We start from the raw sequence: 23,216 nt of genomic DNA, 5'->3' as shown, positions 1-23,216 counted from the left end.
GATCTAAAATGATGGAACTTAAATATGTGTATGTATGTTGGTACAATGGATAGAGTGTTGAGACTAGAGTCAAGAAGACTCCTCTTCTTAAGTTCAAATCTGGCCTTAGATATTAGGTTTATGTACTTGTGCATGTGTGTGCATGCATGTGTGTGTGTATGACCTTGGGTTTGTAAGAATTAAAACATCTCCTTATTTTTACATTTCTATGCCTGACATTTACTTCTGAGCCTAATGGGATCAGATTAACCTCATATAATTTTGAAATCTAACCGAAACAGCTGTCTAAATTGAATCATCTAAGAATTCACTTTGATGAGTTTCCTCCTTCATAGGGTTTATGTCCATAGATATGTAATGCTTTGATACTTTAAGAGATCTAGGATTTCATTAAGGCAGCCAGGTGGCACAGCGGGTAGAGTGTTAGGCCTGGAGTCAAGAAGATTCATCCTCACGGGTTCAAACCTGTCCTCAGATACTTACTAGCTATGTGACCCTGGGCAAGTCACTTAGCCCTGTTTGCCTCACTTTACTCACCTATAAAATGATCTGGAGGAGGAAATGGCAAACCATTTCAGGATCTTTAGCAAGAAAACCCTAAATAGCGTCATAAAGTATTTGACACACCAGAACAACAACAATGATTTCATTAATATCGGCCTTTTTGATGGTCTTCATGAATTGTTAGGGCCCCCAAAGTTCATTAGTTAGTGCTTATCTTTCTGTAGATCAATGTCTCTGAACTTAGAATTTCATAGACTACAGATATATAATCTATAGCTAGGCCTGTGCTCAAAGTGTTTCTCACGTGGGTGATTTTTCTTTTTTTGCTGCCACTTCTCTTAATATTAGTTTTAATATCTTATTTTGCCTTTTTCCTTTCTAAAGAGAATTAACTTTGATTTGGAAGATATCTCATGTGAAGTTGAAACCTAGGGTAAAATGTTAGTAAGAGAGGACCTAATTGCCTAAGTTCAAGTCAGTGGACCCAGATCTCAGGGAATCTAAATTCTGTTAATGATCTTGGAAACATTATAGAGAATGGGAGAAATGCCATAAAATAAAAAAGGGGCAAACATCTTCATTCTTTAAAAAAATGAGAGAGAATGGAGTCTGCAAATTCTAGGCCAGTAAAATTTATTTCAATTTCAGGCAAAATTCTAAAATGTATTATTTAGAGGGATGTTTAGTGAGCATTTAGAATATGAAATAGTGATCACAAAGAGGGAACAAGCCTTTATTAAGTACACGTTATGTACTAGGCTCTATGCAAAGCATTTTACAAGTATTAATTATCTCAAAGACCAACATCATTTAATCAAGAACAGATCACTTTGGATTCACTTCATTTTTCAAATGAAATAATAATGTATAGTATGAAATACTAAAGAATTTCTCCTCCTCCTCCTCCTCCTCCTCCTCCTCCTCCTCTTCCTCCTCCTTCTTGTCCTTCTCCTTCTCGTCCTTGTCCTTGGCTTTCTTCTCCCTCTCCCTCTTCTCCTTTTCCTTTTTCTTCTCCTTCTCCTCATTCCTTCTCCTTCTTCTTCCTTCCTTCCTTCCTACCTTCCTTCCTTCCTTCCTTCCTTCCTTCCTTCCTTCCTTCCTTCCTTCCTTCCTTCCTTCCTTTTCTTCTTTTTCTTCTTCTTCTTCTTCTTCTTCTTCTTCTTCTTCTTCTTCTTCTTCTTCTTCTTCTTCTTCTTCTTCTGAACAGGGTAACTAGAATTGTAGACTAGGAAAAAGCTGTACTTATAGTTTACTCAGATTTCAGCAAAACATATGACAATGTTGTTTATTTTCTCTCTTCAAGAGATAATAGGGAGACAGTTTAAGTGATCTGTTAGTATCCTGGTAATGTCAGCAGAAAGTGAAGAAGGTTCCCACCATGTCTGCTGGACTCCTTGAGACAAACTATGGGAGCAATGGACAAGAGTTGCACAAGATGGGCAACTATGGATGAGATGCTGTGTCACAGAAGAGGACATTCAAATTGGTGAGACCACAAATCCATTTGAGTATTTGAGTGTCTAATACTAGGGAAGTGATAATCTCTGTTTTTGACAAGACCACATTTTCCATATTTTGCTTGTCTCTGGGCACCACATTTTAAAAAGGATATAGATAAATGAATGAGCATCCAGAGAAAAAAGACCAGGATGATGTATGATCCTGAAGTTATGCCATAGGAAGAATGGGTGGGGTAGTTGTACCAAGAAGAACAAATTTAATTCATCTTCCACATGACTGTCCTTTAAATACTTAGATAGATAACATATTCTAGCCTACTCCCCACACTCATACCTCAGTTTTCTCTTCTTCAGGTTTACCACTTTTTAGTTCATTTGACCAATCAAACAGAAATCTTTCTCACTGCAATTTCCATCCATGGCTTCTATTTCTGCTTGATTTAAGGGAAAAAAAATGAAATTTCTACTTTACAGGATCACCCCAAAAGTGTACCTTGTAGATGTTACCTGTTAGAGTCTTTCAAGCAAAGCCTCCTCAGGCTCTTTTGGAATAAATTGTAGAGGGGATTTTTAGTCAGGTACAGCTTGTTAAGAGATTGCCTTTAAGGTCCCTGACAGCTCAGATTTTGTGAGAACCCAGTATCACCTTCATGCCAAGTTGAGACATCAAGGAGGCCTTTAGTGGAGGGGAAAAAAAATCTCATATTTTTCTAGTTTATTAGCCATTGCTCACCAGCTGCATTATTGCTGCACATGACTTTTTATCTCTTCTATGGAAGTTATAACATTTTGTCTTACCCTGTAATTATTACTTGTGTCCTTGTCTTATCCTCTTTACCAGACCGTGCAAGCTTATGAAGAGCAGGGCCAAGGCCTTTTTCATCTTTGTACTGCTTTGCACAACCCAGCTATTGCTGAAATGAATTGGTGGAAGAGAATATGCCTCACGATTTCAGACAAAGCTTTTCCAGATTTATCAAATGGGAATTTATCTGAGCTTAATTATTCCCATGGATCTTTCCTTCAAGCCACAATATAGTAGGCCCTCTATCAACACAGCTGACAGCTGAGAAGTAAATGTGGGACAACTCCAAGGGCTAATTTAAGGTGAACTTGTTTGGGCTTCCTGAATCCATAACTATCCTTACAGTAGATAAAAGAGGATTACAAGAAGAAAGAGGATCTTGGCTTCTTCAGGTTCCAAAGGATGCCCACTCAAAATATTTTGATTTTAGTACAGTTTCAAAGCACTTGAAATTTATTTATTAAATTTTACTTTTTTCCAATCCATGAAAATTTGGGTTTTTTTTCCAGTTCTCACTGAGAAACAAAACAAAACAAAACAAAACCCCTTGGTATAAATATGTATAGTCAAACAAAACAAATTCCCACATTGGCTGTGGTCCAAAATAAATATTTCAGTTGGTACTTTGTGTCCATATTGCCACAGGTCTGTTTAATGAAAAAGGTTTAAACATTCCTGTTTTAAGACTACCAAGGAGGGTAACTCTTTTAGTATTCATTTAAAAAAAAATTGAGTTCCAAATTTTCTCTCTCCCTCCTTTACCTCTCCTCTCTCTGAGATAGTAAGTATTTTGATATAGGTTATCCATGCGCAATCATGCAAACCTTATTTTCATATTATTCATGTTGTGAAAGAAAACAAAGCTTTAAGCTTTCCATAGTCAGGTTATCTGATCTCAAAGCTGTCAGAAAGTAAGTCTGCATGGTCCTCAGAAACTCACCATCCAACTGGGCAATAAAAGTGAGATAGTATACATTTTCACCTGGGGTATCATGTGAGAATTTAATCTTCTCAGTAATGTGAGATATACAATTACATTGTCCATCTTAGGAGTTCACCATAAGTTAAACCCTTCTTTGTCAAGGTATCAGGCACCATTAAATCTGGTGAATGATCCCTTGAAAGGCTTATACATGCAATAGAGGCAAAGACTAGGAGAGTAAGAATATAGGGTGTAGAGAGAGTATCTTAGAACCTCTGCAATTTGAATATCACTACTGTATTATAGGAACTGCCAACACCTCTTTTGTCAAATGAGTATACTTGAACTGAGGAATAATTTTCAACTAGGAAACTAATTGGATTATTTGATAAGATGAGAGGTAACTTACTATAGTAGGTAAAGACAATTGGCTCTTGAGTCAGCTGACAGGTTCAAATACTGCCTTTTAATGCATTCTACTCATGACCTTGCAAAGTGCCTACCTGGTGCAGTGGATAGAGTGCTGTGCTCAGAGTCAGGAAGATCCGAGTTCAAGTCTAGTCTCAGGTACTTAAAGCTTGTGTGACACTGGGCAAATCATTTAACCTTGTTTGTCTCAGTTTTATTTATCTGTAAAATGAGCTGGAGAAGGAAATGGTAAACCACTCCAGCAAGTTCTTAAGCTCCTTTAAGCCTCAGTTTCCTCATCTGTAAAATGGGGGGAATTTGGGCTGGGTATCTGAGATCCTTTCCAACTCTATCGTTTCATGAGCTATGTATCACAACAGTATCAATTCTAATCTGTCTTATGACCAGTTATAAGACTAGGAAGAACACTTGTCTGGAATTGTAGAGCCTTGGCTTTAGACTTGGTCTAGCCATAAACTTGATTGCGTAATTTTGGGAAAGTTATTTAACCTCTTGTGGACCCTGTAAAATGGGGGAATAGACTTCCTTATAAAATTTACGTGGATTTTTCTGAGGATAAAAATGGGACCATAAAGAGACTCACCTTGAAGGAACAAAGTCAATAATGACTCTTCAGTAAAGTCTTCTGGGTAGTAAAGGGGTGACTGGATTCTCTAAGAAGGTTTTGAGTATGGACTCAGGGGTTTGGTGTGTGTTGAGTTCTAACTACCATAGTATAAAGTGAAATTTTGTTTCAATACACTAATAGAAAGGTGCTTTCTCCCCAAGGGGGCAGCTTCTTCCTAAAGCAACTACCCATTTCAAGGTTCAATGCCAACCTGAATATGAAAAAAATGAATGAACAAAATAAATGAAACCAAATACCTTTCACAATTTGAGCTAGGGAGAGAATTCTTTAGTAAACCAGGGATAGAAATCGCTAAAGATAATGTTTGTCAGGAACAAAATTAATGTAAGAAAAATAAGACACATTGTGGATTTGGAAAATAAAAAGAAATCTGCATCAAATGTCTCTCAAAATCTGATATCCAACATATCTATATGTGTGTGTGTGTGTGTGTGTGTGTGTGTGTGTATAGTCTATGTGTGTATGTATGTAGCCTGTGACCTGTGGTCACATAGCTTATCTGTGTCCATGACAGTACTTTAACACAGATCTTTCTAAGCCCTTTATCTACTACCCCAAGGTATAGCTTGATGCAGATGCTGATTCCATGTCATTTCTTAAATAACCTTTGCCTAGTAGTTTAAATTCCATTACAGGAATGAGGTCACATGTTTAGGAATAGTGTCATTTCATAGGATGGGTGATAATGTCCTTTCTAACCTATAACTAAGAAGTGGCTAGGTTAGTATGGTAGATATAACTCTGGATTTGGAGTTAGATTTGAGCTCCAATTTTGCCTTGGACGCTTAATAGCCTTGTGACCCTGGGCACTTGCCATAAACCTTTTCTAAGCCTAAATCCCCTCATTTGTAAAGTGGGGATAATAATAGTTCTTACCTCAAAGGATTGTTGTAAGGATCAAGTGAGATAAAAAGCAGGCTCTCTGAAGACTTTAAAGTGCTATATGATATCTATATATATATTTTTTAGTTTCTGTGATTTTTGTGTGTGATTTATCTACTTGAAAGGGAGGGCAGACATCTCTTTTTTTCAAGGCTTAAAGAAAGAGATTGGACCAAACACTTAAAATACTTTCATGGGAAATTATTATAGTTATTAAGGAATTAGGAGAAGAGCAGAAGATGTATTTAGAGGAGACCCAATTCTTCTTTCAAAGGTCACAATTATTGGGATAGATTAAGTAAAGGACTACTCCATTCTCATTTCTGATGCGGAGGCTTCTGGAAAAGATAACCTCATGCTACAACTGCTTTAATGGTTCAGGACTACCTTGGGATGAGGTGAGGGGAGATCTGGGCTCCTTGAAATCTTTCAGATCTGTGAGATGATCTAGAAAAAACAGACAAACCCCCAATTGACTTGAGCCTTCCAACCCCTGTTTGTATTCTGGATCTTAAAGTCTTTGAAGTTTGGGGCACTTCACCCAAAGTTTGAGATCAAGCTTGTCCGAAGTTGGTGTCATATAAATAACAAACTGTCAGTAGATCACCAGTTTAGTTAGTTAGTTAGTTAGTTATACTCTGACTTTGGTATTTTGATTCCTTAGGAACTAGATCCCTGCTTTGTACCTTTACTTCTGTGTGATTAAGTCTATACTTTGTATCATAGTTGTCAAACAATTTGAATCCTGTCTTGTTTCCTGGTTCCCACAACAGTCCCTACCTCTTGCCTAGTATCCCAATTCTCTTTTTTTTATCTGTCTCTGAACTTGTCTTCCCGAGATTTGGTTCCCAATATCAATACCTGGACCTTTCTGATATTACCTTTCTTGGACCTTTCTTTCCTCTGCTATTAGGACTCTTTCTCTTTGTCTGCTCTGCCCATGCTTACATAATTAGTTGGATCTTTGATTCACTTTTGATCTTTTGCTGATAGGTCCCACCTTTATTAATAATCTCTCCCTCCACCTACCCTTTATTACTATTTTTGTGTGTGTGAGGCAATTGGGGTTAGGTGATTTACCCAAGGTCACACAGCTAGTAAGTGTCAAGTGTCTGAGGCCACATTTGAACTCAGGTCCTCCTGACTCCAGAGCCAGTGCTCTATCCACTGCATGACCTAGCTGCCCCAGCCCCTGCTCTTTATTACTCTTACAGCCCATTGGGACTGCATGTCAATAATAGGTATGGCAGCACCAAGGGACTGAATGAGGCCAATCACAGGGTGAGAGGGAAGACGCCTTTAAAAAGAGTCACTTCATTTTTTCTGCTTTTGATGATCGAGTTGTTAAGGGAAGGGTAGGCATAACCATAACCAGTTGCCAAAATGACAGTGTCAGTGGCCTCAAACACTGTGCCATCCTGACACAATGGATGTCTCTGGAAATTCTTTTACATTTGGCTTGACGGTTATTGTGTCACAGATGATGCAGCCTGGAAGCTCATCGTTGAACACAGGTTCTTTTTTCAGTGTTCTGCATAGAAAAAAGAGCCAATAGCCCAGAATATAACATTTTTCATTTGTTTTTATCAGACTTTCCATAAAACAGAAGAAAAGAGTATAATACTGACAGTGTTCATTTTGTGCCCAAAGTATGGTAAATTCATTGGAAATGCAACTATATTTTTCTTGGTTTACATTGCACGGCAATCCTGGGCAAGTTATATAGTAGGTGATGTGTATGTTTGCCCCAATACCCTCACAAGCCCTGCATTTTTGTATTCTTTTTCTTCCTCTATAGCAATTACCACATCTTCCCCAATTTAGGCAACTCAATGACCTAACCAGTTCCTTACCTGCCTCCCTCCCCTCAACCCTAATACATACATTAAAACCTTCCTTCAGGAAATGATCCATTACTGACTCTTTATACTTAGGAGTGAATTTTGAGTACCAGCCCCTTCTCCACCTGCTGTATTCTTTTTCTTTTTTTTAGGCAATGGGGGTTAAGTGACTTGCCCAGGGTCACACAGCTAGTAAGTGTCAGGTGTCTGAGGTCAGATTTGAACTCAGGTCCTCCTGAATCCAGAGCCATTGCTTTTATCCACTGAGCCACCTATCTGCCCCCCTCTCACTATTTTCTAATAACAAATATTTTGGCCTAATCAAACTAGTCAATTTCCCAAATATACAAAGCCCACTCCTGCTGCCATGCCTTAACTTCCCACCTGGATATTTTTCCTTCCTTACTAAAGGCTTTTTACCTAATTTCTTTCCATTTTTCAAGGGTTATCTCCAGACCATCCTCTTCCATGCGAGTTTGCTCTACTCTTCCAGCTTTCACCCATCTATCTCTTCCTTTAAACTCCCAACACTAAATTCTTCCTTCTGGATGCTTAATAATTTACTGTCTTCTGACATCTTTGTATAGTTATTTTGACTTGCAAATATCTGTGTGCTGTCTCCTCAGCTAGATTTCAAGTTTCTTGACAGGGAGAATTCTTTTTTGTATGTCTTTGGCCCCTCCACAGTGCCTTGGATCTAATAAGTCTTTCATAAAGATTCATTTATTATTGTTAACTGGTCTATTATGGGCATCTGCTTTCTCACATTGTCAACTGATGGAAGAGTTATGACTTGATCAGTGTGGCTCACACCACATCTGTGCTTTGATAAATGTCCTTTGTGAGTTGCTGTGGTTAAATATAATGAAAACATTTCCTAACAAGTAGACCTTTTCAAAAGTGTAATGGGCTGCCTTGCAGGCACCAAGTCTCCCATGATTCTCATGCTTTAGATGGAAGGGTAAAATGGAAAGACCACTGGCTCTTGAGATGGAAGACCTGGGGTCAATTCCAACTTCTGACTTTGCCTATATGACTTTGGGCAAGTCACTTGACTTTCCTGAACCTTGTTTTTCTTGTATGTAAAATGAGGGGGTTTGAGTTAGATGGCTTCTGGCTCTCTTCCAGCTCTAGTCCTATGATTCCTTATGGAGTTTATTTTTAGGGCATAGATTAGATTAGTAACTGAGATTTCATCCACCTCTGAAATTCTTTGATTCTATGACTCAAACTCTTTTATTTTCATTACCTGACAGTATATTTAGACTATGAATTTTTAATAGTGTTAGGTTAACCTCACCTCCGATTCACTGAGGATTTTGGAGAGAGGATTGTTTTTCAGATATGAGATTGACCCAGATGAACTCAATGATGCTTGCCCGCTATGAAGTTTGGTGACTCTGTGATTAGAAGCATGCTGGGAGGCTCCCAGTCTTATAGCATTAAACCCCACTTCTAGAGATAACTTCCCTATTGTTTGCACCATTGGTAGTGGTGCATACTTAAAAATTTTTGTTGTTGTTGTTTTGTTTTTGTTGCCGGGCAATGGGGGTTAAGTGACTTGCCCAGGGTCACACAGCTAGTAAGTGTCAAGTGTCTGAGGCCAGATTTGAACTCAGGTACTCCTGAATCCAGGGCCAGTGCTTTATCCACTGCACCACCTAGCCGCCCCATACTTAAGGATTTTTTAAAATGGTTTTTGCCTAAAATCCAGAACATTCTAAAACCAAAGCAACGTGAGAATGTTTAGAAAGGAAGATGGATTTTTTTCCTATGCTGATACTTCCTTAGACATATTCTGACCACCAATCAATGGAGTCCACTCTTAGAGGGAGGCTGACTTGGCCCTCACTACTTGAGTTCCAAGTCAGCCATGCCATCATAGGCTCCTTATTGTTAGGAATGCTACTTAGGGCAAGAATAAATCACAAGGCATGCTGGAAAACCATACCTATGCTGCCATATGATTCAGCTCTGTAGCAATATCACAGCCTGAATTCCCCCAAATGAATTACAAGCACTCTCTTCCCCTTCAATCTTTCTGGTCCCTTGTGCTCCCCACTGTAGTAGGACTTGCCTTTAAACTCTTTCAGTCTTGAGGGGGAAAGCAGAGAATAGATGAGCTTGCTAAAGACAATCAAGAATGAACTTTCAATTTTGCTTTGTCTTTTAGCTCTGTTTGTTATGCCAAAATGCAGAAATTATTTTGTAGGACCCATGCTCTCAAAGCAGCACCATATATATATATATATATATATTTTTTTTTTTTTGGTGAGGCAATTGGGGTTAAGTGACTTGCCCAGGGTCACACAGCTAGTAAGTATTAAGTGTCTGAGGCCGGATTTGAACTCAGGTCCTCTTGAATCCAGGGCCAGTGCTTTATCCACTGCTCCACCTAGCTGCCCTAGCACCATATATTTTATTGTCAAGTCCCTAGACCATTTCAAAACCATTTCTTCAGAAAGAGAGGCACTAAAGAACAATGGATGGAAGGACTTCAGAATCAGAAGGGCCAGGGTTCAAGTCCTGTCCTTGACATATATTGGCTGTGTGTCCATGGGTAAATTTACTCAGTTTCTCAGCACCTCCCTGGTGACTTTCTTTCTTTTCTTTTCTTTTCTTTCTTTCTTTTTTTTTGCAGGGCAATGAGGGTTAAGTGACTTGCACAGAGTCACACAGCTAGTAAGTGTCAAGTTTCTGAGGCCGGATTTAAACTCAGGTACTCCTGAATCCAGGGCCAGTGCTTTATCCACTATGCCACCTAGCTGTCCCCGCTGGTGACTTTTTAAGAGTAAAGCCAAGTTATCAGTCTGCATTAGTGGAGGGAGTTTCCACAGAAGGAGTTTCCCATACTGATGAACTAATAGGTTTGGTTCATAGTAGGATAGGGGAATGTATAGATTTGTTTTAACCTTCCTGTTATTTAGAAAAAAATAACAAAATGACAACCACAAAAGCATTAAGCAATCAAAAGTTTTGCCTCTGCTAGCTTTGTTGTCTTTCCCTGCACGTCATATTTAGACTCACCTGGAAAGTCATTTTTTGGCAGATTGGGGTACACATGATGCCCTGAACATATCAGAACACCATCAAACACAGCTGATTCCTGCTTCCCATCCTTTTCAGTCACAACATCCCACTGACCAGTAACAGAGAAATCAGGGCACTTCTTTATCTTGGAGACCAAAGTCTTAGGGAAAACAAACAAAAAAGCCCCATTCTTCTCAGTCATAGCATGCATGAATGGATAGGGAAGACAAGTAAAGACATGGAATAAGGACTGAACTTGGAGGCAGAGAGGATATAATATGCTTAACAGGTAGAAGGGAGAGTTACCACCTTACTTTTCGGGGCGGGGGGGAGGTTTGTTTGTTTGTTTTTGCGGGGCAATGGGGGTTAAGTGACTTGTCCAGGGTCACACAGCCAGTGTCAAGTGTCTAAGGCCGGATTTGAACTCAGGAACTCCTGAATCCAGGGCCGGTGCTTTATCCACCTAGCCGCCCCACCACCTTACTTTTCACCTGAGGCCCACAAAGGTTTTCTGATTGCTCCTGTTCCCGTGGTACATTCTGAATCATATAAGTTTTAAGATTATAAAATCATAGATTTTACTTAGACCCAAAAGGGACCTTAGAGGTCATCTGGTCTAACCTCCCCTTTTTATAGATCAGGAAACTGACTCCCAGAGGGGGCAATGTGATTTGCTAATGGTCACACAGGTAATAAATAGCAGAACTGGGATCTGAACCCAGGACCTCTTAGGGCTCCCTTTTCCCCATCCCATCACTGCACCATACTGTATGAAACATTAGTAATTTTCCAGGTGCTGTTTCTAAAGTCTCGATCAGAATGTTTTGTTTTCCACACAGTTAAACTTCAGAAAATGGCATTATTTTACTGATTAAAAATTACATTAAAGAAGATGCATTTTCATCTCCCTCACTTCTGTACCTTAAGAACTACTGGTCTTTGCCATTTGACTTCCATCTGAAATCTTCTATATGTATCATCTCCTGTTATTAGAATGGGATCTCCATGAGAGCAGGAACTGTCATGTTTTTCTAGATTTTCTATATTTCTGTATTTTCTCAGCTCTTAGCACAGGACTTTACACAGAGTAAACAACATATTTTCATTCTTCCACTAATTAATTTTTCCCTTCCAGCTCTGAGTCTATGATCTATTAATTTGTCCTCTTATGTGGCCACAGTTAAATATGCACTCTATTCTTTTGGTTCTGCTTATCTTATTTCAGTCTTTTCTTATTTGTATTCCTCATACTTATCAGTCTTAATGGCTTTGGGTATTCCATTTCAATAATGAAGCACATTTTATTTAATCATTCCCCTATTCTTGGACATAGGTTATAGCCAGTTCCCCCCCACCCCCTACCCCACGCCAAACATATAATACTATTGTGAAATTCTTTCACAATTTGTGATGTGGTAATTTGTTCTTTGACTGAATTATTTTCAGAATCATAAAGACCTCTCTTAGAAAACTAAAATCTGGTCTTAGAGAGTGACCTTATGGATACAATTTAACTCGTTTATACACAGGACTGATCTTATGCTTAGATATGACTTGATGAACATGAGGAAGACTCCTTTCCCCCCTCTTTTTCTCCCCTATCTAATCCTCTTATATCCTACTGTGGTAATTGGAATTTCACAAATGGAAGTTCAGTTTTTAGATTCAAGAAAGTTTTTAAGTGCCTTGGGGAGCTATAATACATTGATTTATCAATCAAATCAACAAACAAAAACACTTATTAAGCACCTGCTACTAATGGTCAGGTGTCATGTTTGTGCTCTGGGGATACAAGTCAAAAATGGGGTAGTTCCTGCTTTTTAGGAGCTTGCATTCTATTGGAGGATTACAACATGCCCCCAAATAAGTAAAAACAGGAAATAAATCTAGGGCTATACCTGCAGAAATCCATATAGATGTGATATATGCAACATCTATATACATGCCAATATATAGGTATATAGATACAAGTATAGGTGTACACATATAAATGTGCACACATACATACAAATATATATACACACACACACATGCAAAACGTGTAGATATAAATTGAGATAGAGATAGAGGTACAAATGGACTTGAACAATTGGGGAAAATAAGACAGACCTCTTGAATGAGTTGGCACCTTAAGGCAACGACTAGCTAGTTATTTGTCAGTGTTTTACAATTGAACTAAAAGGTCAGATGGGACCTAGGTAGACATTGTAGTATAGTGGAAAGGTGTAGAAGTATCCTTGGAGAAGAAGAATGTTACAATGGGAAGAATTCTGGATATGGAGTCAAAGGACATGTTTTTCAATCTTGGCTCTGCCCCTTACCATCTATATGACTTTGGATAAATCACTTCACCTTATCTTTAAAATGAGGAGGAGGAGCAGACTATATTATAACTCCTAAGGTCTCTCCCAACTTGAAATCTGTAATATAAAGAGTGTTGGCTTTTGAGTCATAATCGTGTCCTCCTGTCCAGGGGTTTGCTGGTAAATATCTAACAACTGTCTCTCTAAAGAAAAACCATATGAGGGGCAGCTAGATGGCACAGTGGATAGAGCACTGGCCCTGGAGTCAGGAGTACCTGAGTTCAAATCCGGCCTCAGACACTTAACACTTACTAGCTGTGTGACCCTGGGCAAGTCACTTAACCCCAATTTCCTCACTAAAAAAAAAAAGAAAAGAAAAAACATATGTATAACACACATTTAACTTTAATCTGCATTACTAACATTTTCTCTGTCACTTTATTAAGTCTAGACAATCAACAAAATAATAAATCAAGCACTGATTTGTAGTATTGGCTGATTTTCAGGGTGTAAATGTTTACGCTGAAAAGTTAACAATTGGCTGAGAGCCAGGAGAAACCTGTTCCCGCATACTACTGCTCTTATCTACTAACTTGTTCTATAACCTCTCTGAGACTCAGTTTCCTCAAAAGCAAAATAAAAGTGTTCACTTGCTAAGATCCCTTTCAGTGCTAATATTCTTAGGGTATAGATAAGAGATAAGAGAAGCATAGAGAGTTAGATCATTGAACTCCTCAGGGAAGGCAGGTGTTATTGGGACATTCTACAGTGTGGGGGTCCTAGTATTAGGAGTTGTCATTAAGTGAGTGAATAAGTGCTGAAAGTGAAGGTAAAGGAGGGGGTTGGAGGGAATAGGCTTCAAAGAAACTGTGTAGGCTTCATAATTTTACCAAGGACCAGTTCTGTTTATAACAGCTTACCTTAAACCTTATATATCTTAAGAGATTCTTCTCTTTGGCATATATGGTGATATACTCCTGGAGCTTGCTCCTATGCATGAAAATGGGGTAGTGGGGCAGCTAGGTGGTGCAGTGGATAGAGTACTGGTCCTGGATTCAGGAGGACCTGAGTTCAGGTCTGGCCTCAGACACTTAACACTTGGCTGTGTGGCCCTGGTCAAGTCCCTTAACCCCAATTGCCTCACCAAAAAAAAGGGGGGGGTAGTTATCTGGGTAAGGGAAATCTGGGAAACACATCATTTCTTTTAAGGAGTTTGTGAACACAGACTTGTAAATGCTTGCTCTGCCTTCTGCATGGTCCTGAAAAAACCAACAACACTATAGATATTAAAAAGCAAAGCGGGGTGTCTATAATTGAGCAAGACTATGAAGCTCAAGGTACATTGCTAATTTAATTCACCAGTAGGCACTTTTGCTCTCAAGTCAATTCAGAAGACCCTGGGAAAGAATGTATAGGATAGGAGAGATTGGAAGAAGGGTGACCAGTTAAGAGTGTATTGAAATAATCCAGGCAAATAAAGGGTATAAGACCAACATCATAGCTCTCTTCAAATATATGAAAGGTTACCATGAAGAAATGGGAACAGACTTTACTTTTATTTTAGAAGGTGGAACTAGGAGCAGCGGGTAGAAATTTAAGGGAGGCAGAATTCTTCATAAAGGAAAATTTTCTAATAATTAGAACATTTCAGCAATGGAATGATTTTTCACTTTTTAATTCCATTTAATTGAACAAACATTGCTAGGAACTCCGTGGATGCAGAACACTGTTCTAGAGACTGGGGGAAAATACAAACTTTAGATAGCACATACCTCCATTACTTCCCCCTACCTCATAGAGCTGTGCTATAAGACACATACACAGATAACCAAAACATACTTAATATATATTGAATTATATATTATCCATGACCCAAGACAAGTCATTAAGCTCTTATTCCTTTAGGCAAATCTCAAGACAACAAGTTGTAGAGAAGGTGCCAATCTGTATTGGTAGGGAAAGTTTGCTCTTCTGGGAATGAATCACAGGTTCTCTCTCTCTCTCTCTCTCTCTCTCTCTCTCTCTCTCTCTCTCTCTCTTTCAAATACAATAGAGAGTTATAAATCAGTACAACTATTGGTCTCAGAGGATTGCCAGAGAACATTGAGAGATTAAGTGGGGGGGGGAGGGAAGGGAATACATAAGCATTTATAGAGCACCTATTAAATGCTGGGAACTGTGTTAAGTGCTTTACAAATATTACTTCTTTCTAGTGGTGACCAGGACCACCAAGTGGGATTTGAATTCAGACCATCACAATAGCTGTCACTCTACCTTTCAGGAGCAGCTAGGTGGTGCCCTGGATAGAACACTAGCCCTGGAGTCAGGAAGATATGAATTTAGATTCAGCCGCAGGCACTTGACAACATTCTCCAGACCCTTCAGAGTTTCCCTAGTCCTCTAACAGTCAAAAGGTAAATGGGATGAGTAGATCTAGGTTGGAGGCTGAAGCAAGCCCAGGACCCCTTTCCATTGTTCCCTCTCCCAGATGTTTTTTTTCAGGAGTTTAGCTAGCATGTCTTGCTAATTTGTAGACAAACCCTGGAGCATAGCCAAATTTCTTTGGCTCATCTGAACACAATTCCTGTACATCACTCCAGGGCAAAGAACTTTTCGGTCTAGAACTTATGATGGATTGGTTGGGATATATTCTCCCTTAGTTAAGATATCAACCATAAAATAGGATTGTGTGGTTTTAACACCACCATACAAATAGACTATTTACATAATGTGTGCATACATACTTATCAAATGAGAAAAGAATTGTAAAGCTCAGTGCAATGTCTGACACATAAACACTTGTTTCTTTTTCTCATTATTTGTGAAACAGTGACACCTAATGTTGCATAGAAGTAAGTAAAAATAAGGTAATTTGAAGATAAGGAAAGCAACTCAGGAAGTAAGAAGATAGACACAGATGTACTAACATTAAGAAACACTGATTGCTAGTAGGCTTTTGGGTATCTCACCTGCATTCCTGTCTAGTCACTGGTTAATTAAATCTCCTCTCCCTAAGCAGGAAATTAGGAAGAAAAAAAAAGTATTTTACAGCAAGTTTCTCTTTTGATAAAGGCTCATTTCTTAAATATATAGGGAACTGAGCCATATTTTTAAACTCCTCACAATCTGGCTCTAACCTATTTCTCCAGGCTGATCACTCATGTTCTAGTACTCTGTATTTTAGCCAATTGTACAGGAGGTTCCTCATGCCTGGAATGTTCTTTTTTCACCTTAACTTCTTCTCTCTTTGAGGCTCAACTCAAGTGACATCTCCTATAAGAAACCTTTCCAAATTTCCCCAGTTAATGATTCAACCAACTGCTCCATGTTTATTTATTAATATTTCATGTTTATCTAAGTATGTGCTATTTCTCCCACTAGACCCCAAGTTCCCTGAGAACAAGATCAGTTCCATTCTCATCTTGCATACTTAGTGCCTAGAACTATGCTTGGCATAGAGCAGGTGCTTAATAAATACATGTTGAATTATAATAAACTGAATAATTGGACACCAATTATTTTTAGTGAGGCTTTCTATTTTGGGTCAAATATTTGGACAAAAGAAGTAGCCATTAATAGTTTGATGGCAACTTGGAAGGAAGTCTCTGGTGTTGTCAAATAAGATGATGAATTTCCAAATGAGATAATATTTGTAAAAAGAAACTGCTTGGTATAGTTCCTGGCACATAATAAGCACTATATAAATGCTTAATCTCTTCTCCCTTCTTTCCAAATATGCTCCAGGGATTTTTAACGTTATCCTGTTTAACATTGTTTTTTGTCAATAAACTAAAGATTTAGAGAGTATCTTTAATAGATATGCAGATAACATATGTCGAGAAGGATAAATAAGCCAATGGATATCAGAGTTAGGATCTAAAACAAGCTTGAAAAGGTAAAACATTGTTGTTGTTCAGTAGTGTCTGACTCTTGGCGACCCCATTTGGAGTTTTCTTGGCAAAGATACTGGAGTGGTTGACCATTTCCTTCTCTGGCTCATTTTATAGATGAAGAAACTGAGGCAAACAGGATTAAGTGACTTGCCCAGGGTCACATGGCTAGTAAGTGTCTGAGACTAGATTTGAACTCAGGAAGATGAGTCTTCCTCACTCCAGGCCCAGCAATCTATCCACTTAACTACCTAGCTGTTATAACTGTTCACAATGTTTTCCAAATCCCAAATGAGAAGCATAGTCTAACAAAGAATATATCTTCTGAAAGTTTGTTCTTTTGTTGAAATTCAGACTGTCCAAGAAGATTTTTAACTTATGTAGATATGTATTATATATTATATATGTAATTATATATACTGGGGGGAAAATTCTAATCCTCCCCCCACCAAAAAAAACAACAACATAAAAGCAAAGGAGAGTGTGGGCTGTATTTTTTTAAAGATTTTTTTCTTTTTTTTTGTTGTTGAGGCAATTGGGGTTAAGTGATTTGCCCAGGGTTACACAGCTAGTAAGTGTCAAGTGTCTGAGGTCAGATTTGAACTCAGGTCCTCCTGAATCCAGGGCCAGTGCTCTATCTACTGCGCCACCTAGCTGCCCCATGGTTAAGAAGTTTTAATATATACCTATATACCTGGTGTCACATAAAATTTTTTTGAATGAAAACTGGTCATGAGTGGGCAAAGTTTAAGAAGCCCTGTGCTATACTAGATTTCGTTTTGGGTACCACAGTTTAAGGAGAACCTTGATGAGAGAATGTCCAGAGGAAGGTAACCAAACTTTCTTATGTCCATGCTGTTACAGGATCAGATGAAGATGCTAGGTAGGTTCAACCTGGAGAATCGAAGACTCTGGGGATGTAGGAGACTTGCCTTCAAGTATCTGAGAGACTATCGGGTGGAAGGATTAGCATTTTCTTCTCCAGGTTAGAGAATAGTGAGAAATGATGGAAGTTGCAAAGATTCTTTACTATTCAGGCTTTTCGCCAGGAAAATTTATTTAATAATTAGAGCTAGTTCAATGTGGAATAGGCTACCTTGAGAAGGAGTTGGTTCCCACTCACTTAAGGCTGGATAACTGCATGTTGGGGATACTGACAAGAGACAGGCTAGAAGGTCACTGTGATTGTTTGCAGCTCTAAAATTCTTTCATTCTTCCATTCAAACTGTTTGGGGACCATAGTTTCACAGTGTACTCAGAGCATGTAGAGCTGCTTACTAGCCTTATGACTTTGGATAAGCCCTTTAACCTGAGTTTCCTCTTCTGTACAATGAAGGGCTTTCACTCAAAGAACCCCAAGGTCTCTTCTGAACCTATGATTCTGTGTTTTTGCCCTTTATCAGTGCAAGAAGTATTCATACCAAGAAATCACAGGGTTTCTCAAACCATTTGTGGTTTGAAAGGGACCCCCAGTCTGGAATATAATAGAATATTTTTTAAAAACCATAATAGGTGGTGGTAACAAGATAATATTTTATCCTCATACTTATCCAAGGAAACATTGAAACCTCAGTGGATTATTAAGGAAGGGGAGGGGAGAAGCAAGGCAGCATAAAGGTAGGGAAAAGGCATTTTGAAGAAATTTGGCCCTTTTAAAGAAAACATGAGCCCAGAAAAAAGATAAGGAGACATGGTGATTAATGAAGACTGTTGAGATTCCAAGGAGTAAGAGAATTGGGGGGGAGGGGTAGCCAGGTGGCAAAGTGGATGAAGCAATGGCCCTGGATTCAGGAGGACCTGAGTTCAAATCTGACCTGAGACACTTGACACTTAATAGCTGTGTGACCCAGGGCAAGTCATTTAACCCTCATTGCCCTGAAAAAACCCACCACAACCTGCCCCCCCCCAAAAAACACACACACACACACACACCAAAAACAAAAACAAGAGAGTTGGCTCAGGTTAATGGACCCAGGGAAAGAAGAGACTATCAAAATGAATTCTGTGAGCAGAATACAGAGAAATCATTGCATCAGGGTTTGGGTGACTGACAACAGCCATGACTTGAGATAATAGAATGTAAACTCCCTCAGGGCAGGGGCAGTTTCATTTTTGTCTTTTTATTGTAGTACTTAGCACATGCTTATCGAATGCAGGACTAAAAAGGTGGACATACAACACAGACAGAAAAAAAAAAAAAGATAAAAAAATGTGTTGCTTCCATGATGAAAAAAAATATAGGTCTTTCTTAGACTAGGGTGGAAAGTAACATTGCTCTAGGAAGAGGAATCAGGAATAACCCTAAAAGAACTGATAGACCTCACAATCTTTGCAGTTCGTGGAAATAATGGAGATAGTCTCTCACTGTTTTAAAACGGTTTGTGTACTCTACTTTTTTTTTTTTTTTTTTTTTTTTTTTTTGCGGGGCAATGGGGATTAAGTGACTTGCCCAGGGTCATACAGCTAGTAAGTGTCAAGTGTCTGAGCCGGATTTGAACTCAGGTCCTCCTGAATCCAGGTTTGTGTACTCTAAATGGCTGCCTGTACATATTGAACTGGAATGAACAGTGTGATAATCTGCTTCTCTCTAGTTCTACTCAAATACCCTTCCCTGATCCCCACTGCCTTATATGTGTTCCTTCTTCCTTTTAGAACCCATTCTCTTTGGCATATCTTTAGCTTTTGTATTTCTATTCTCAGTGCCTAGAAAAGAGCTTGGCATGTAGCAAGCATGTAAATGCTCATTCACTCATTCATTGCTATCCACTCAGAAGAAAAGCTGAGGGATATGATACCACCTCTGAAACATTCTTCCTAGGTGATTGTATTGTCCCTGCAGGCTGAAAAGAAGATATGGCTATGACTTTTTAGAAAAACAAAGAAAAAGAAAGGCACTGATCGATAGGGATGGTCATGCTGATTTTCAGTCACCTCATCAGCCACATCATAGCAGCACAATCTGCATTACCTGTGTCACTCTGGCAAAGGCTACATAGCAGGGATCATTTGAATTAGCTGAGCCCATTTGTACAATAACCTTGGTCTGGTCAAAGTCTGCTTTATCCACTGCACCAACTAGCTGCCCCAATACTACTATGCATATTCAAATGGAACCTTTAGTTACAGGTTAATATAGTATATTTTTTTCTAATTTGTATGTATCATACCATTTTCCTCAATGAAATTTACTAGCTATAGAACTGTTTAAAAATACAATGATATAAATCCCTTTCTATGACAGGACACTGATCCAGGTAAATACAGCCCACAGAAATTATGTAATTAGATCACAGGGTTTATATATATATATATATATATATATATATATATATATATATATATATATATATATATATATATAGAGAGAGAGAGAGAGAGAGAGAGAGAGAGAGAGAGAGAGATTAGGGCTGGGGTTCAAGGTCCTTTTTGGCAGGGCTAGTTCACATTATCCCAACATATATCTATGGAGTGCTAACCCTAGGAAAGTGAGAAGAGTACTGGCCAGCTTAGATAACTTCTCAGATCCAGATTCAGTTCAAGGGGGGGTCACTGACGAGCTAGGGTGAAGGGCATGAGAAAGCTATAAGTGTTGGGCTATAGGTAGAACCCCCATGACAGCTTTTCATTGTTGTTGTTCAGTTATTTCAATCAAGCCCTACTCTTCATGACCCCTTTTGGGGTTTCTTGGAAAAGATACTGGAATGGTTTGCCATTTCCTTCTCTAGTTCATTTTTACAGCTGAGAAAACAGAGGCAAATAGAGCAAATTAACTTGCCCAGGGCCACACAGCCAGCAAGTGTTGGAGGCAAGATTTCAACTCATGAAGATGGATCTTCCTGATTCTAGGCCCAGTGTTCTATCCAATGAGCCACCAAGCTGCCTTTTTCATGACAAGCTTTCCCCTACCTAATGTAAGAAATAAGAAATAATGACATTGGTAGATAAATGTATGTCATCTCTGAGTTTCCTTCGAACTCTGAGCTTCTGTGATCTCATCTTTTAGATTATGTTACATGGTATATGAATATGAATCTTAACCCTGACCTATTTCTTGATCTTTAGCATAGCTTATCCCTATACTACCTCATGTTAGGTATAACCTGAGAACAAAATATAGGTAGACCACAGTCATGCTAGTAGATGCAAAGTCATCCTAGCCCTAAAGCAGAACACCTTACAGGCAACCTGGTAAGGAACTTCTTTATGCAGGACAGTCCTTGGACTCCATGACTCCTTATAGTCTGCCATGGGCCCATGCTCAAAACCTTTCCAGCTTTACATCTGAGAGCCCAGAATCACCTCAGCCGTAATGAGATGTCGGAATAGAACTCTTAAAGTTCCTCAATGATGACTTCAATCAGTAAAGAAGGTTTAATTCAGTTCTTTTGGAATGAAATAAACTCTATTCAACTTTCAAAATTTGTTATCTTTCTCAGTGTCATCTGGAAAACAGAACCCAGATGACTATTGACTTGGTCAGCAAGCCACTTGGGTCCATATGGAACTATTCAAGTATCTTTAGTCCATGAATCTCCCTTACCATTAAAATCATAAGATCGTAGAATGTATGACATTCTATAATCAGAGATTTAGTGTTGGAAGGGACCCTCAAAGTCACTTCATCCAAATCTTTCATTTTAACAAATGAGGGAACCGAAGCCTAGAGAGAGCTTGAGTAATCTGGCCAAACGCCCACATGTAGTAAGTAAGCAAGCTGGGATCTGAACCCGGGATCTGTGGCTGCACTGTTGTCTTCATTGTACTATGCCATCTCCATTAGCTCTAAGCCCCCAATGTCATATCAAATAGCAATGGAACCATAACTCTATTTATATGTGTTACATTGGTTCCAAATTGAAGCATCTGATTCAGAAGACCACTGAAGCTTTTGAAGGCTTTGGGGGTGCTAACCTACTGCTTAAATAAAATATAATTATATAAGTCTTGACATCATCAAACACTTTTTTTTTGCAGGGCAATGAGAGTTAAGTGACTTGCCCAAGGTCACACAGCTAGAAAGTATTAAGTGTTTGAGGCCAGATTTGAACTCAGGTCTTCCTGAATCTAGGCCCAGTGCTTTATCCACTGTGCCACCTACCTGCCCCCATCAAATGCTTTATTTGATCAAACCTGGACATCAAAAACTTGGACTGCTGTCAGAGAAAATTCAAGTCTGAGGAACTTCAACACAGATTGTTTTTTTCCCCAGTCCATCATTTTTGTTACCCAAAATAGACCATTGCGATGTTCTTATGGTTTGGTCAAGACCTTCAGCAGAATCTAATAAGCTAACACTCATTATTTATATTTTGGATGATGCTACAGAAAAGACCACGATAACCTTTGTTCATTAAATGTGGGGAGTCATTCCTCTTGAAATAAATAAATATGTGACTGGCCAAATACAAACAGTTGCACAATATTTGGACACCAACTTTTCTCCTTTTCTAATGATTAATCCCAGGCTAGGTGGCACAGAGGATAGAATGCTGGGGCTGAAGTCAGGGAGACATCTTTGGTATCTCTGCCAAGAAAACTTGAAATGGGGGTTAAGAAGTCAGAAATAATCAAAACAATAAAGAAACAACAATCCCAGGCTAACATCTGAAGACAATCTCAGGGACCTCTGAAATTTCACATTGTCATACTTGTTGCTGGCTTGAAAATAATTTATGGAAGGTGGGAGGAAATAACTAAACAAACAAAAATGTCTTTTGATGTTATTTTTTATATTTCTATAATTTTCCAGTTTCTTTCCCCCATCACAGAATCTCTCCCATGTAACAACAAACTACTGAAATAAAATGAACACTGACCATGTCTGACAATATATGCCTCTTTCAACATATATAGTTCACTATCTCTCTGTATGGGCATTTGTTTTTTTACATTTGCAAAAAATGTGTAATTTAATTCAATTAGTTTTCATTTTCTAGATCCTTGAGGGATACAGCATCACTTGGATCCTGTGTCCAATGGCTTTGGCAAGAAGATTGCTTCTGAACTTAGCCCGAACCATTTCACTGTTACCATGAACCTGAGTAACTCCCCCCCAGATCACTCTTGTTCTGTTGGGTTTCCCAATAAGCACACCCCTTGCCTAAATAGAATTCAGTTTCATCCTGAGCAAAGACTCCTTCAATTTTCAAAAGAGCTGTATGTTCCCTGTGGTTTCGCAGGCCTTACTTGTAGCCAGCAAAAATGGCCTCGTACCACAGTCTTCCAGACATTTTGCTGTTCTAGAAATCCTGTTTCCAGGAGGCCTCCCAGGCTCCACGATGGAGGAAAAAAGTGTCTGGGCATTTTTTAAGTCTAAGCAAAAGCCAGAAAAAAAATCTGTTCTACCAATCAAAGCAATTTTCTCTCTCTTATTTTGAAAGGTCCACTCACTGAGAATTTCCATAGGCCCTCGACATCATCACTCCTCTCCAAACAGGTAGGCTCAAGCCCTTCTTCCAAACAGGCCCTGATGGAGGCCAGGTCACTCACTCCAGCTCCAATGACTGCCACTCTCTTCCCCAT

General features: G+C 38.9%; 1 protein-coding gene across 1 annotated transcript; it reads right to left on the bottom strand.

The window, feature by feature from the left end:
- Nucleotides 1-6,806: 6,806 nt before the first annotated feature.
- LOC122754601 (dimethylaniline monooxygenase [N-oxide-forming] 3-like) lies at nt 6,807-23,216 on the bottom strand. The gene is given in 10 exon segments (XM_044003120.1): nt 6,807-6,916; nt 6,919-7,052; nt 7,054-7,161; nt 8,721-8,737; nt 9,432-9,473; nt 9,475-9,565; nt 10,495-10,661; nt 13,725-13,816; nt 13,970-14,063; nt 23,085-23,216. Coding segments are annotated over 10 exon segments (987 nt in total).

The sequence above is a fragment of the Dromiciops gliroides genome, chromosome 4 (genome assembly GCF_019393635.1).
Source record: "Dromiciops gliroides isolate mDroGli1 chromosome 4, mDroGli1.pri, whole genome shotgun sequence".
Taxonomy (NCBI): domain Eukaryota; kingdom Metazoa; phylum Chordata; class Mammalia; order Microbiotheria; family Microbiotheriidae; genus Dromiciops; species Dromiciops gliroides.
Note: the sequence above shows the minus strand (reverse complement) of the source record. Positions and strands in the feature narration are given on the sequence as shown.